The sequence below is a fragment of the Mauremys mutica genome, chromosome 18, assembly GCF_020497125.1.
Source record: "Mauremys mutica isolate MM-2020 ecotype Southern chromosome 18, ASM2049712v1, whole genome shotgun sequence".
NCBI lineage: Eukaryota > Metazoa > Chordata > Testudines > Geoemydidae > Mauremys > Mauremys mutica.
In genome coordinates, this window is record NC_059089.1 from 21,623,334 (window position 1) to 21,638,859 (window position 15,526).

General features: G+C 47.4%; 1 protein-coding gene across 4 annotated transcripts in view; it reads left to right on the forward strand.

The window, feature by feature from the left end:
- RXRA (retinoid X receptor alpha) overlaps positions 1-15,526 on the forward strand; it is a 213,506-nt gene that overhangs the window by 185,432 nt on the left and 12,548 nt on the right. For all 4 annotated transcript variants that reach the window (XM_044992500.1, XM_044992498.1, XM_044992497.1 and 1 more), the window contains 2 exons: positions 1,793-1,962; positions 11,790-11,919. In XM_044992500.1, the coding sequence (XP_044848435.1) occupies positions 1,793-1,962; positions 11,790-11,919 (300 nt within the window). The remainder of the gene's footprint in view (positions 1-1,792; positions 1,963-11,789; positions 11,920-15,526) is intronic.

Consider the following 15,526-nt stretch of genomic DNA (forward strand, 5'->3'; position numbering starts at 1 on the left):
CCGGGCAGCACACTGGGAATGCGTATTGCAGTTATGCCCTCCGTCTCCACATGCTGGTAGATAGGGCCACGTGGCTGGCAGTGTTACGGCCTCAGAGGGGAGGAAGGGTTGGCACATTCTGCATTCCCTAGGAGTCCTCTTGCAAAAGGCCTTTCTTTCTAGATCCGTGAGAGGTCTGGTGGCTGCTCGGGGACTTTCCTGCTGGCATCTTGGGATGACAGCCAGGTAGGGAGGACTGGACAACAAGGGTTTTTTGCGGTGGCTTTTCCCATATCATTAAAGGGTTTGCTTTCCAGATCTGTTGCGTTCCCTGGATGTGATGTGGACAACTCGGGAGGCATTCCCTTTCCTCAGTGTCTGTGTGTGACTCAGGGCTGGACAGTGCGCTGTCAGGTTCTGATCAGCCAGCTTTTAATCTTCAGTTCTCGCTTGGTTTCTTTCCCCCTCCAAATGTCCCAAGGGAGTGGATGGGGTTTTTTGCCCTTCTATCATTTTTTAAATATTGGTGACTCACTGTCGCTTCTAATGCCAGCTTCTAACCTGGGACCAGGACGGTCAAAGTAGAGCAGACACATGACAAGATGGGGCTGGAATTCAGGCGAGACTGGGCCAAGCTGGATGGGTGGGAGGGTTTCATAGGCTGAGTGTTTTGCTTGTCTTAACACATGACATCAAAGCCCTTGACAACATGGAAAGGACTCAGGTGCAGAAAGAAAATCCCTTTCAGTGTCGAGGGATCGAATCTTCAAAGAGACAAGTGAGGGGAAGGACTGTCTTGAGGAGAAGGCACAAGTGCTGGGTTTCAGGAGGCTGGGGCTCAATTCCTAGTTCTGCCACTGACTTCCTGTGTAGCCTTGGACAAGTCACTTTCTCTCTCCCTGACTCAGTGCCCTGGCAGTAAAATGGGAATAATAAGGCTTCCTTTGTGTGTCTGTCTTGTCTATTTAGATGCTCAGAACTATGGGCAGGGGTTGTCTCTTCCTTGGTGCACATACAGCATCTAGCATGACTGGGCCCTGATCTCAGCTGAGACCTCTAGGTGGTACAGTAATAATAATAATAGCCTGGTAGCAGCCATCAACGTCAGTGGAAATCAAGCAGCTGAAAAACCCTGACACACCTCTTTGGAAATTCACCCTGGACAGCCTCCAGAAATGGTTGGGCTAGCTGGACTCACGCTTTAAAATAATTATTTTCTTTTTTTCCTTTGGGATTCCTCCATCCTGCCACCCAGCAGCCCCCTTTTCTCTCCCTATCCCTGCACTGATCCATTCCCTTCAGCTGCATCACCTGTGTCCGGCTTCCTCCTTCGCTCTTTACTGCAAGTTCCTTAACCTTTTAGAGTTTCTTTCCAAGAGAGGAGTTCTTTGCAGCAGCCCAAACTCTGGTCAAGGACAAATTTTTGCAGGGGGGGAGGGGGGAATCTGGAGAAATCTCTTTAGGTTCTGCTCCCAAACTTGTCTGCAGAGATGCACGTGCCCAGTCCAGCTCTTTTCTTGGGCCAAGAGAACTGTACGACGATTCCTCTCACAACTAATGCTTGCTTTGTTCCTCAGTTGGGTTCCAGAGGCCTGAGTCCCCACTGGCCATGCCAGTGAAAGGGTTAAGTCAAAGAGAACCCGGGCTTCCTGCATGACAACAGATGCTCATGCTACCATAGGTCAATATTCCTTTCGATTTTGAAGCCTAGCGATCCTCACAACTCCCCAAATCTCAGTGTTTTAACTCCCCATCCCGGAGCTGAGAACCATAGACTTACGGTGCCTCCCTTCTTCCCTGTTTGTGTCTGCAGCTGTGCAAGAGGAGAGGCAGCGAGGGAAGGACCGAAACGAGAACGAGGTGGAGTCGACAAGTAGCGCCAATGAGGACATGCCCGTGGAGAAGATCCTGGAAGCCGAACTCGCAGTGGAGCCAAAGACCGAGACGTACATTGAGGCAAATATGGGCTTGACTCCTAGCTCGGTAAGGATGCCTGCCCCTTTCCCATGTGCGCTGACACCATCCCGTTTGTGGGAATGCAGTGGAGCGAATAGGTGGTAAGGCCTTGAATGCTGTCACCGCAGGACTATGCAGACAGGCATGGTTAAGTGGAAGGGGGGCCCTTGGGATCTCAGGAAAGCTGAGTTCTAGTCCCAGCTCTGCTGCACCCTGTGCAACCTTGGATAAGATGTTTGATTGCCCTGTGCCTCAGTTTCCCCATCTATAAAATGGGAATAACACTTCCTTCCTCCTAGAGGTGTAGTGAAGATAAAACCATTGCACGTCTGGGAGGTGCTCAGGTGCTAGTGATGAGGTGCAGTTGGGAGGGTGCATAGAAATTATCTGTATTGTGGGAACACAGCCTGTTATGCTGGACACTACTTAAACAGTGGAGTAAAAGCCTTGCCTTGAAAAACTTGCAATCAACTTAACCCTATAAACACACCCATTGTCACTAAAGTGCAAAAGTATTACAGTGGGAAAACTGAGCTGTAGGTTTTTAAACACCACAAATTTGAGGATTGTTTGGATCCATTGTAAAATAAATAAATAAATTATATATATATATATATATGGGTGAGGGTTTGGACTTCAAACCCGCTCAGTGTTCTGAGGTGTTTGAATCCAGAGTTGTGGCTCAGCCCCTTCTAAAGGTTAGGACTCCAGTGGAATCCTTTTTAAACAGAAGATGCCCCATAAATAACCCACAGGTGGCCCCACCACTCCCATTAAAGAGCCCTGTTTTGTAAAGAGCATTTTTTTTTCTCATTTAGGTGGCTGTTCTCAGCTATAACAACTCTGGCCTTATAGTCTATGAACTCCTGCTCCTCTGAGAATAGCTGCCATATTAGAGGAGGTCACCACCCAGTTTGAGCAAATTTATAATGCATCAGGCTCAGTGGGTGTGGCTAGTGACTTCACCCCAAAACCCTCCCCTTGGTTCTAACCAGGGGAACACTGGGATGCTGGAGGACTGGGAAGTCTCTTAAGTAGAAACAACTGGTTGGAGGGAGGGGAGAAATAGTTGTCATTTAAAATGGGAGCATCTGACCTGAATGGGTTTTTCCTTGGGGGAGGGGATAAGGGCCTTATAAAGTCCAAATGGTCCTAACAGAAGTATAGATTTCTTATGTCTCTATGCAGCAAAGCTCACAGGGTGGTTTCTGATTATTAGTATTTAACCTGAGTGACAAATTAGAGATCTTTGCTATAATACATTGTAGTTCTGTTACTCCCAATGCCAAACATTCAAAAGTTATGTATCAGGCCCCCAAAATCATATGAAAAGCTGAGCTTTTCATGTACTAACATGACTCCAGCATCTGGAGCATTAAGAACCACATCAAGTCTTGTGAGGTTTGTGGTGAAATCATGAGAGCTGGCAACACTGAGGGTTATGTTTATGTACTATGTGGTGTTAATCATTTTGCCTAATTTTGTTAAGGATTTGAGAGTTCGATCCTGACTCAAGTGACACTGGGCTCATGCTCCACTTAAGAGAATAAAAAACTGCAGGATCAAATAGGGTGGAGGGTGAAAGCTCAGAAAGTAGCTAAGATTGGTGGAGGGAAAGGGCAGAGATTAATATAATATAATATATACATACATTGTATATAAACCATCTACTTGAGCCAGTCTAGCAATGTTCTTCTGGTTCCTAATAGAGAACAAAGGTTGCCCTTTAGCTGGGGAAACATGTTTAGTTTTTTAATTAATTTCTCCTCTTGGGGAAGAGAGTCCAAGTTTAAACTGTCAAAAAACCAAAGATTCATGACCTCTTGCTAGTGGTGCACACCCAAACTGAGTGGGGTAGGTTTGGAAAACTTCACGCTCACTGAGCGTGGCCTGCCCCCGATCCTGGCACAGCTGAATGCAGTAAAGAACCACCCGCTCTCAGCATTTAAATGAATCCCTTCTGTGCCACTGGTGGTTTGAGGCCCACTATGCTCAGATCGAATAGATGGGGAGATACAGAGTCTTTTAATCAACTTGCACCATGTCTGCTATACTGCTAAAAAACTAGCTGATAATTCCTTCAGGTCTTCTAGGGCAGAGCACAGTAAGGGAGATGTTTGCAGAATGTGTCTGATCTTCCACTAAGAAAGTCTTTTGTCAGTCCACATGTTCTCCCCCATGCCTTTCTCATTGTCTTCTGTAACCGGAAATCCACACTGATGAAGTAGATTTTTACCCCAGATTTAATCGCACCATTTCTCCCAGATCCTTTTCCATTCCTAAAGCCTCTTCCTTCAAGAGGTGGTGCTGGGCGGTGGCAAAAATCTCTGCTTCTCTCTCAGCCCAGAGGTACCTGTACTTTTAATTGAAAGAAGCGCGGGGAGCATGTTCTAAGTCAAAGTTATTGTGGTTTACTCCAAGCCATGCTAATCTGCCTAGAGCACTCAGCAAGATGCCGTCTCTCCGCTCTAAACTTTGAGTTCCCCTCGTAGTTTATTGTGCTTAGCTCTTCTGGACAAGGAACTGTGCCCGTTTTATTTGTGTGAGAAGCCCCAAGCACAGCTATGATGTTTCGTGACATTCAGTAGCGCATGAGCTCTTTGCACCAGCACTACAATGGGACGGTGATAATATGTTGTAATAGCTTATTGTTCTGTAGCATTTTTCCCTGTGACCCTGATACGCTTTACTGGATATCTATGAGAATCATGAAATAATGCAGCCACTTCTGGGGTGGGGTATGGCGGCTCTTTCACAGCGCACAGCAACACTACAAAACAACAGGAACTGAGCATAGGATTGGGGAGAGGGAATACCCTGTCTGGTGGCACCTCAGAAAATCACAAATGAAGCTACCAGCATATGAACTGCTGTGTGCGCTGCTGACTTGTATCAGATAGCTCAGTGATGCACCAAACACTGGGCTCAGTTGTACCCACCCAGGTGTTGGATGCCAGGCTTCCGTTCCTGTTCTAAATAAACAGCAGAGCATCTCCATCCCTATCAAACAGTCGGGGCTTCCTCGCAGGGAGGAGCTGGAGATCTGTGCCTCAGTTAATGACGGTGCCTCTGATACTAGACGGCTGTGTCGGAGATCAGGATTAGAAATACCTCAGGGGGAGTTGTCGCCTGAGTTGCGCCGACTTGAAAACAAACCCCAGAGAGGGAGCTAAAATAAATGGCTTCATCTGGCACTGTCTCTCCCCTAGCCTCTTGTAGCAAATTGAAAGCTGGTTCCTGCATAATTCAGCACACATTACAGTGAACAAGGATGTGTGCTGCATCTCAATAGAGGCGGGAGGCTTGTTGAAATGTCCTGTTATTGTCAAGCGGCTTCTGTCAATGATGTGACATTTATAGCAGGTTTAGCAGATGTATGAGATCAGTGGCTAAGCGGTGAGGAGGCTACAGGGTAGATAGAGAGGAGAGTCTGCTTCCCCCCGGGAGAGCTGCTGTGATGGAAAGGCAGACAAATTCAGTACCTAATAGATACAGCGTAAAATACAAGCTGGTTCCCGTTAGCCCAGTGTGTTGGGTCCTTGTGTTGAAGCCCCCACACCTTGATGCATCTGCTCCCAGCACTGCCGCGTGGAATTCTCTGGGAGGATGGAATCAGCTGTGATTCCAGGGACTTTCTCTCAGGCTGTGCCAGATTGGGCTGGCGAAAACAAGGCCTTCTATGAACTAACCCCCTCCTACAGCTTCCCTGCCTATAACCAGATCCTTCCCACTGTAGCCTGTGCCTGCAATCCTTGCTCAGGCTGTGGCAATCCTCTCCCCAGGTCTGTGAGGCTCTGTAATCTCCGGGAACTGCCCAATCCTATGTAGACCGGGAAATCTAGGAGCGGGGACCTCAGCATCGCTCTCCAAGCAGACAGCAGGGGAGGAGAATAAGGGAATTTGCTCCATGCATGGCCCACCAGCACCAGAGCCCAAATGATCCATCCTGAGGCAACTGTGAGTGGCTCAGGCTGGATGTGGGCAGACAAGTGAGACCCATGGTAGAGCAGGGCTCTGTGTAGGTCTAAGGCCTTAGCTGGCAGGGGCATGTTGGGGAGAGGCCACCCTGGGTTTCCCAGGGATTGAGAGGGAAAACAGAGCAGGTGTGGCCTGTCTCTGCTCAGCTGGCCCAGACCATTGTTGGAGCTGAACATTGGCTGCAAGGGAGATACTGCAGCAGTTCTGAGCCCGCTGGGTGGCAGGATACAGTGGGATGGAGGAGGGGAATTCTAGCTGTAACAAAACGCTACCTTGATCTGAGCCACCTGTCCCATGTTCCTCTTGCCTCTCCCGAGTGGAAGGGCTCTAATGCTGCAGTGACCAAGAAGAGACCTGCCCACAAAAATGCTCAGACCTGTCCGTTGCACGCAAGCTCTGAGAGTTGGGGTTTAAACGGCCACCCTTAAATCATCTGCTCGGAGAGCGATCGCACCCAAGGGTGGCTATTTAGTGACGGTGGGTAGCTGCTAATCGTGACACTGAGCAGGTTTTGTCACTTCACATGGCTCCCAGTTTTAAACGGTCTTGGTTTCCGGTGGCGTGTATTGCAAAACCCTCCTGTGACACTGAGCAGCATGGGGATAAGTTCATCCTGGGGCTTCTCTTGAGGTCTGCACCCAGAGCACCTTCATGCCGGGTGTTCTTGGAGCAGCGCTCTGTCCCCGCTGTAGGTAGCTGATCACCTCCTGCAGCTTGGCGATTAGAGGCCAGCATTAAGGTCTCTCCACTGACTCCTATAACTCAGCAGCACGAAAAGGAGGAATTCTGTCTATCCACTGCTATCCCCTTGTGTCACTGCCTTTCCATTCCTATCAGCTGACAACCCTGTGCCTAGGGCTTCTGCAATCTAAGTCTCTCCTTGGACGGCCCCCGGGCACTGAAAGGGAAAGCTTATAACTGCGATCGGCCTTATCCCCAGTTGTTCTTATTTGGCATTTGAAGGGAAGGTTTTGAGTGATCGTTTTCTGGAAGATGCTTCCAAGTTCCTCTTTCTCCAGCAGGATCAGGTGCCCGCCTGTCCTTTAATTCTGTCATGCCCTGGTGCTTTGCCCTTTACCGTTTACTGCAAGGTCTGGGAATTGCTTGCCATGAGCGAGGAAGGTTCCAAAGACTCTAAGTGGCTTGCTTTTTGGAGGCGGGCCGGGCTGCTATAGCCTTAGCTGCTTCTCATGCTGCAGTGATTAAAATGAGGCCAGTGAATGCCATAGCGGTTCCCAGAACAGAGATCAGAGGTATAATTAAAGCACGTTGGATGGGTTATCCGTCTGTGATGGGCCTATGTCTTCTCTCTGTCACCTGTAGCATGCGCTGGGTAGAATCTTGGCCTTGCTGACACTCGCTGTTGTCTCCGAGGGCCTGATCCCTCCAGCAGTGGACCCCTCTGAGGAATTTTAAGCAGAGCCCTGAACTCTGAGTGCAAACCGCACTGCTTTAAAAGAATCACCAACGCCATGTCAAGGCAGCGAGGCCTCGCCGGTAACTCACTCGCGGCTCTTTTTGGGAGGCCTGTTACTTATGGATCCCGGTAACCTACTCAAAAGCAAAGCAAAATGCAATGGCCTTTGCTGGGGTATGGAATTCTTGTAGAATACCAGTTTTAATGCATGCCCCAGTGTAGGCAAACAGATGCCCAGTGGTTCCCCATCAGGCCATGGCTGGTGCCTTTTTAGAGCAGATACATAGTGTCCTATCAGAGTGTGCCCCTGTTAACTCTACCAGGCCCGGACTCCTGGGTTCTATTTCTAATTCAGTTCCTGTCTCGCTGAGTGAGCAAGTCCCTAAGGTCCAGATTTTCATTTTGGGGATGCTTCAATTTTTGGGTGCCCAGCTTGAAACATCTTTTAATTATTCTCAAATTGAACACCCCAAATCTGTGGCCATTTTTGAAAATTGTAGCCGTTCGCCTCTCCTCTGAGTCTCCCAGCAGTGAAACAAGGATTGTCCTGCTCTCGTCCCCAAGGTGGGCTGTAAGGCTCGAAGTTGTTGAGTTGTGAGTATAACACTTCGGGACCTCAGGCGAACCGCTCGTATCACAGTCCCTGCTCGCCTCAGTCTGCAGACTGTTCTGAATGCTGCAGACCCTGAATTCAGCATTACCAAGGGGGAAGGAATCAGAAGGTGCCAGATCCTGCACCAGGCTTGGCATAACCATGTCGGGGATGTTGAGGGTAATCTGAATGTCTCCTGACCTCCCCTCCCAATCCTTGTAAGTCCCAGCAGTCCCTCTTCAGACTGGCATCTCCAAGGCAGAGTGACAGCCCTGCAGGATCCTTCGCAGGACAGCACTTCTGCCTTTTGGCCTCTAGCCTAGGAAATAGTGCTCTGAGACCTGGGTTCTCTCACGTCCTTTTCCTCGAGAGGAGCAAAAGGAGGGAAAACTCCTAAGCAGAGATTTCCAGCATCTTAGAGAGAGCATTAAAACCAAGTCCGCACCCCTAGCCCTCTCTGCAGGCAGCCGGTGAAGACACTTGGGAGCCTGATCTTGGAGCACTTGCCAAGTGCTTGTTATTTTTTAGTTCTGAGGATTTGAGCTGTTGGCTACCTAGGCGAAACGTTAATGTTTCCTTTGATGCAGCTGTAGACTAACCTAGGCAGGCACTGTGAGTAGCAGCACAGTGGTATCTTTGAAGAGGTTAAGAACAAGGACGTCTAGGTGGCAGAGAACCGGGGGCTTTCTCAGAGCCATATTATGGAATGGGGAGGGGAAGGATATTTTTCAACATTTCAATCTTAGCTCCTTTAAAAATAGGATTTTCTCTGCTTTTCATCCAGCATTTGAATGTTTAATGTGATTTCTGGGTAAAATACAGTCAATGTGAAAACAAAAGGGAAGTATTTGGGTTAGTAACCTCAGAACCTCATTTTTATTTTATTTATTTTTACAACTCTTTTTCCTCCCCCCCATCTCCCTTGCAGTGTCTTTACTTCCCCTTTCCAGACTCGTTCACTTGTCTCTGGAGTAGCAACTTGTCTCCCGCACCGCCCGACGTTCCACCTCCTTGAGCGCCCCGTTTTAGCTCAACAATTCCCGTCTTCTCCACTGTGTGGTCTTTAAAACACCATCGTTCCCTCCTTAACAACCGTTCCCTTCCTGTCCCTGTCTGCCAGAATGTCCAGGGGATACCACAGTGCCGACAGGATATGTTACATCCTCCCTCACCGGTCTTTGGTCCCCTTACAGTCATGGGCCAGGTCCCTTGCTTACCAGATGAAGCTTCTCGTGGACATTCAGGATTGCCTGTCAACGTGTGATCACTGTTACTCCCCCTGTCCGTGGTAAAAACAAGGCACCAGTTGTCGGATATCCGGTGTGAGCTGTGTATTCGTATAGTGAAATCGGTGCAAGAGACTAACCGCACCTGTGTTACATTTCTGCTCTACCTTCATTAATAGGCCTTCTCTATTATTCAGCTACATCACCATGTGTACAACTATATCAATCATACACACAGCTTATATACACTTCTGTCCATTGACAGTGCCCTTGGTGCCATGTACAAGCCCCAGAGGAAGACATCCCTGCCCCAAGGAGCTTATAGCTGAAGGGCTATATCTGGCCACCATCACTCATACTGGTCTGGATGCAATACCCTTGCTCACATTGAGTAGAACCTTGCTCCACAAACAACCCCATTGATTTTGGTGGGACTAATCGTGGTAGAAATTACCTGTCACCATAAATAAATGGATCTACTGAGTAGTGGTTTAATTTTCAAACAGGGCTTGTTTCATAGTTTTAGAGAGTTTAAGGCCAGAAGGGACCATTAGATCCTCTAGTCTGGCCTCCTGTGTAGCACAGGCCACTAAATGTCACCCAGTTTCCCCTCTATTGAGCCCAAAGACTTTAGTTAGACCAATGCAATTCAGTCCTCAGGAGACTGAACTGTGCGCCACAGGCAGAGAACAGGAGAGACCGAGGTGCCACCAAGGCCTGAGGAATTAAGTGAGACATGCCCAGATGATCCAGCAGGCAATTTACACCCTGCGCTGCAGAGGAAGGTGAAATGCCCCACAGTCCCAGCCCATCTGAACTGGGGAGGGAATTCTTTCCTGATCCGCAAACTGGCCATTAGCATGACAGTGAGCATGTGAGCAAGACACATCAGCCAGGCACCTAGAAAGAGGATTTTCTGTACCATCTCAGAGCACTGGGCCACCTAGCTGGGGTCCCACCTTCAGCCGTGGCCCATCTCTGATGCTTCAGAGAAAGGTGGAAAAAAACCATCACCAGTATACGTCTGACCAGATGTGAATTGGGGAAATTTTCCTTCCTGATCCCTGCATGTGGTTAGTAAGGGTGGCAGAATCTGTCACTAAATAGAAAGCCAGCACCATAGTATGTCTTATTTATAGGCTGCACCAGATTAGTATGATTTTCCCATGAGGTCCAAAGGTAATATAATTAATTACACATTCTCTGGTTTTGTACACGCAGTTTTAAGGACATCGAGGGACACAGTTATGCTTAATAAAAGGTGCGGCCTCTAAATGGAGCCCTACGGTGCTGTGTATGTATAGACAGACTTATATATATAAATTTATTGAGGTATGGTAGTGTGTGTGCGCGTGTGTGTATAGATGGACGTATACATTCAGAGATGTAAAATAAATAGTCGATGACTTATTTTTTTTCTTACTTTTTCCAGAGGGTTGAATAGTCTCATCCAATTTGTAATCACAATCCCACTTGAGCTGTTAGCAGTTCCTCTAAACAGGGATTTGGTCTGTTTAGGCTGCCTGTCCAGCTAACGAGCAGATGGTTTTTGTTATTGGGTAGTATTTCAAAGGGAAGGGGTTTTCTCTTGCTTTAGTGCCCCTATTGTTGTGTTTTATTGAATTATGACATTCTGATGCTTGGAACACGTGAACTGTTCCATCCCCCGCAGGAGGAATCTGGGAGAGGGTTTTTTTTTCTTTCCTCTTGGATTGCAATGATTTCGAAACCCAAGCAGCACTGGCTAGAGTCGGGTATTGAGAGGTAGCATGATCTCTCTAGTGGATAGGGCTCGGTGCTGGACATCAGGACACCTAGGTTCTGCTCCCGACTATGCTGCTGGCTCGCTTTGCACAAGTCACTGCGCCTTTCTCTTCCTCATCTTTCCCTCCCACCCTTTGTCTGCCTCGTCTGTTTAGACTGAGATCTCTTCGGGTCAATGCCTGTCTCATACGTCACCTATGATACTGGGGCCGTGATCTCCATTGGCACCTTGTGGTGTTACTGTAACGCAGATAATAAGTACAAAGATGTGAGAGGCTTTGTGAACGTCCTCCACACCTGAGCTTTCAGAATTTGATGGATTGTTATAAAGGATTCTCTTAGGCCAGCGAGCTCAGCCCCCTTTACATGACAGAGCCAGTTTGGCTGGTCTTTAGCTCTGGTAATATTTTTATAGGTAAGATCTTGCCAGGTTAGCCACTCCTCCTCCTAACTTCCAGGTCTCTGTGCGATGAGAAATCAGTAGTGGCCAGAGATTAATCCATTAACCCTCAGTGTCAGAAGTACTGACATTTTGTGTGTGCGCACATGGTCACCTTCCATTTTTCAACTGGCCAAAATTGTGCATTGCCTGAAATTTCCTCCTTTAAAGGCAAACGCTAAACTTCAACCGTTGCCATCCCCACAGGCTGGCACTGTACTGTTGTAGTGAAATCCCTAGCCTGGGGTGATACTTAGCCAGACCCACGGGCCTTAATCTTGCGTCATTCTACTGCAGTGTAGTGATCGTGTGAGAGAGCTGATCCTGCTCCTCGGGTCCCTCAGACCGAAAGGATCCATCCCAGCTGCTTGTCTGATCCCTCCTCGTTGTCCTGCGCTACATTGTTGTGCCTCATTCTAAGTCTTCTTTTCTTTGCAGCCCAATGACCCGGTAACCAACATATGCCAAGCGGCAGATAAACAGCTCTTCACCTTGGTGGAATGGGCAAAGAGAATTCCCCATTTTTCAGAACTGCCGTTGGATGACCAGGTCATCTTACTCAGAGCAGGTAAGAGGGATATCCTAGTGAGGGGACATAGGATGAAGATCTAAACAGGGCTGGTTGGTGTAGGTGGGATGCTCTGCCGAGGACGAATGTTATATTTATAGTTAGTACACTACAACCTGAAGGCCACTAGTCACGTCTGCCTTTTAGTCACTGCTAATTTATTTGCCAAGAAGGATTTTAAAAGCCCTCAGAAACACGTCACTGAGCCTGCTCCAAAGTGTAGAGCCCGCTGCCAGTCAGCCCGAGAATCACTCCGGTTCATCTTTTCTGAGAGGCAAGCGTATCAGAAGTTGGATGGGTTGCTGAAATCTGAAGAAACCATGTAATATCTTCCTCTCACACAGAGACTTGAAAGAGAACTGGATTTGGGGCTTTGCCAGATTTCACAAAAATAAAATGTGTGATCAAAATTAAAAACAGAAATGCGGGGGAGAATCAACCCGTCCTTTCCCACCCACAAAGATAAAAATACAATTCTCCAGGCTCATTCTGAATTGCCTGTCTCTGCAGAGGAACTACTGGGGGCAGGCTAAAAGCAGTGAGCTGTTAAAAAATACCTTCTCCTTCTGTGCAGATTGCAGACCAAATGCTGGAAGGTGTGCACAGAAAATAGAAGGGGTGAGAATCCAAAGCTAAAACTTGACAGGTGCGGGGTTTGGGCATGAAACTGTTTGCATAGCTCTGATTGTCAGATAAGGTAAATATAGCTGATTAAAAAGGTTTTGGCTTGTCATCACAGAATATTTTGCCTGCATATTCAAAGTGGATGGATACATTATCTTATTAAAATTGCCTCCAGCAAATGGCAAAGTTGATATTAAGGAAGAAATTTGAAAAAAAATTACCCTGAAACCCAACCATAACTCATAGCTCTGTACTTCACAATAAAAAAGTGTTACTATGTAAAAAGTCAGAAATCAAAGCTCTGTTTGGTGCACTGGTGAGTTACAGCCCTGCATGGGGTGCTGTTAATGGTTAAGGCACTGGACTGAGACACTGGAGATCTGGGTTCAGTTTCTGGCTCTGTTCCAAACCAGCTTGGGTGAGTCAAATTTTAGAAGGGCTACTCCAACTTTATAGCACCTCAGCAATGTAGGTTCCATCATTGCTCTGACCTTTAGCGTTGTTTTAATATCTCCTAACCATGTGCCCAAGAGGCAGATTCTACCGAGGAAGGCAAAGCGCCAGGACCTGGAAAAGCAGTGCCAGGAACAACTCCAACAGAGAATCAAAATCCAAGTGTCTCTATCAAGTGGGGCCTCAGATAACCTCCCTAAAGTCTTTTAACTAGTGGCTTTATCTATTATTGAGTGAAGAGAGCGGCCTGCTGAGAACAGCTGCCTATGAAATATTTAAGTATTAAAATTTAGCTAAGAGCATCGGTTGAATTCATCCATGCATCCTCTGTGGCAAAATAAATGAAACTCGCATCTTCTGAGGAGCAGGAGCTAGACGGGCCCTCAATCAGCCATGCCATGTAATCTTTAATCATTTAAAATCCCCCCTCTTAGAACTTTCTCAAGGGGAAGAAAAAACCCAAGTTTTTAAACCTGCTTTCATGTTGTTGTTTTTTCCTTTCCAAGTCTGAATTACAGTTGAGATGATTGAGGTAATCTGAGGTGGTCCTGCATCTTAGACAGTGGGCTGGCCAAAGATCTAAGACAGGTTCTCTGTTTGGTATATGGGGCATGAGGGTTTTTTAATGGGACCGAGTGGCTTATTGAGACTTTTAGTGGTGCAGGTTGTTAACCCGCTGGCCTCTTCGCTGTCAGGTGCCTAGGTTGGTGTTACAAGTGAAACCAGCGTGGGCAGACTTGGGTTTACTTACAGTGAGAAGAAAGCTAGTCTTGAGGAGAAGGGATGGTCTTGGGATAAAGCCACTGGGATCCAGGAGATCTGGGTTCAGATATGATCCTAGGATATATCTGGAGAGAGATTTCCAGTAGAGCTAGGGAAGTAGTAATGCCATTGTACAAGGCACTGGTCAGACCTCATCTGGAATATGGTGTAAGTTCTGGTCGCCCGTGTTCAAGAAAGTTGAATTCAAATAGGAACACATTCAGAGGAGGGCCACTAGCACGATCAGGGGAATGGAGGGCTCATCTCACAAGAGGAGACTGAAAGAGCTTGGCTTGTTTAGCCTAGCAAAAAGAAGGCTGAGACAGGACCTGATTGCTCTCTATAAATACATGGTGGAAGAAGAGCTATGTAACAAACAACAGTGTTGGCACAAGAATAAACGGGGATAAACTAGCCATGAATAAATTTAGGGTGGAAATCAGAAGGTTTCAAACCATCAGAGGAGTAGGGTACTAGAGCAGCCTACAAACAAGGATAGGGAGGACAAGACCCCCCCAACTCACTCAAGTTTGATAAGTTTATGAACAGGGTTATAACCAGTGATTGCCTGCAGTAGTACGGCATTGGACTTGATGACCGAGGAGGTCCTTTCCAATCCCGTGTTCCTAATTTGCAGCTGTTCCACAGACTTCTTCTCTGATGTTGGGTAAACCACATAATCTGTGTGCCTCAGTTCCCCATCTGCAAAATGGGGATGATACGACTTTATTTTTCCCTCTTCTTTGTCTTGCCTGTTTAGATTGTAAGCTCTTTGGGGCAGGGACCGTGTCTGAATATGTGTGTGTACAGTAGTCCGCATAAATGGATACCTCATCTGGGTCGGATCCTCGAGGTGCTAAAGACAAATAAGTAATGCTGTGCTGATTATCTGAAATTTCTCCCTCTTTGAAATAATAATGCAGATGTCGGCTGACCTCACAAAACCATCACACACACAAAACCTCTCATGCCTGGTGGGAGCACCCCTGGCTTTGAGAGGCCCGGGACTGGAATAGCCTGGTTGGTGCTAGAAGCTGGCTTGGCAGCATTGCAGAGCTGTAGGGGAAAATGGCAAGGACTGGCAGGGTGCAGTTGGATGGGGCTGAGATGCATTGGCATTGCTGTGTAGGGCCTGCTGAGGACAGGAATAGGGGAAGGGCTGCAAGCCAGCACTGAATTTCACTAATTGAAGCTGTGTGGAAAATCTGGGTCTGGAATTGCAGAGGATCTGGATGTGACGTGACATAGCTACCTGGAGGAAGCTCACACAACACCTTCCAGCGTGATACCAGCAGAAGTTCACACGCAGTTGTAAAGCATGGTTCATGCATATTCCCTATTCCAGCCCCCGTGTCTTGCCCTTGTTCCCTCTTGTGGTATGCAGCGTTGCAAACTCCCTGTAGCTGCCAGATCCCTCCCTGGAGTTAGTCATATATTGTTCTCTTAATTGGGGTGGAAACGTTCTGTGGCCGTTTAGAAACAGTGGACTTTATCCCTTGTATGTCATTCTAATGTCATACCTTGCGCATAGCCCGTGATTGCAAAAGTATGTAAATATGACAATCCCTAACCAAGCTACTCACCAGCATACCTGAGCCTAATGCCTATTGCTGATATAAGTATCAGCCACCAGCAGAAGTTATTTTCTTCATGACGTCTCCCAGAGATGCCTTTTATGGAAGGGGAGTGAGGGAACGGTTAGTAGAGAAGAATTTCTTCTGTGGCTGTCTTGGTTTTCCAGCTTATTGATATGTTGCTGCAGTTCATC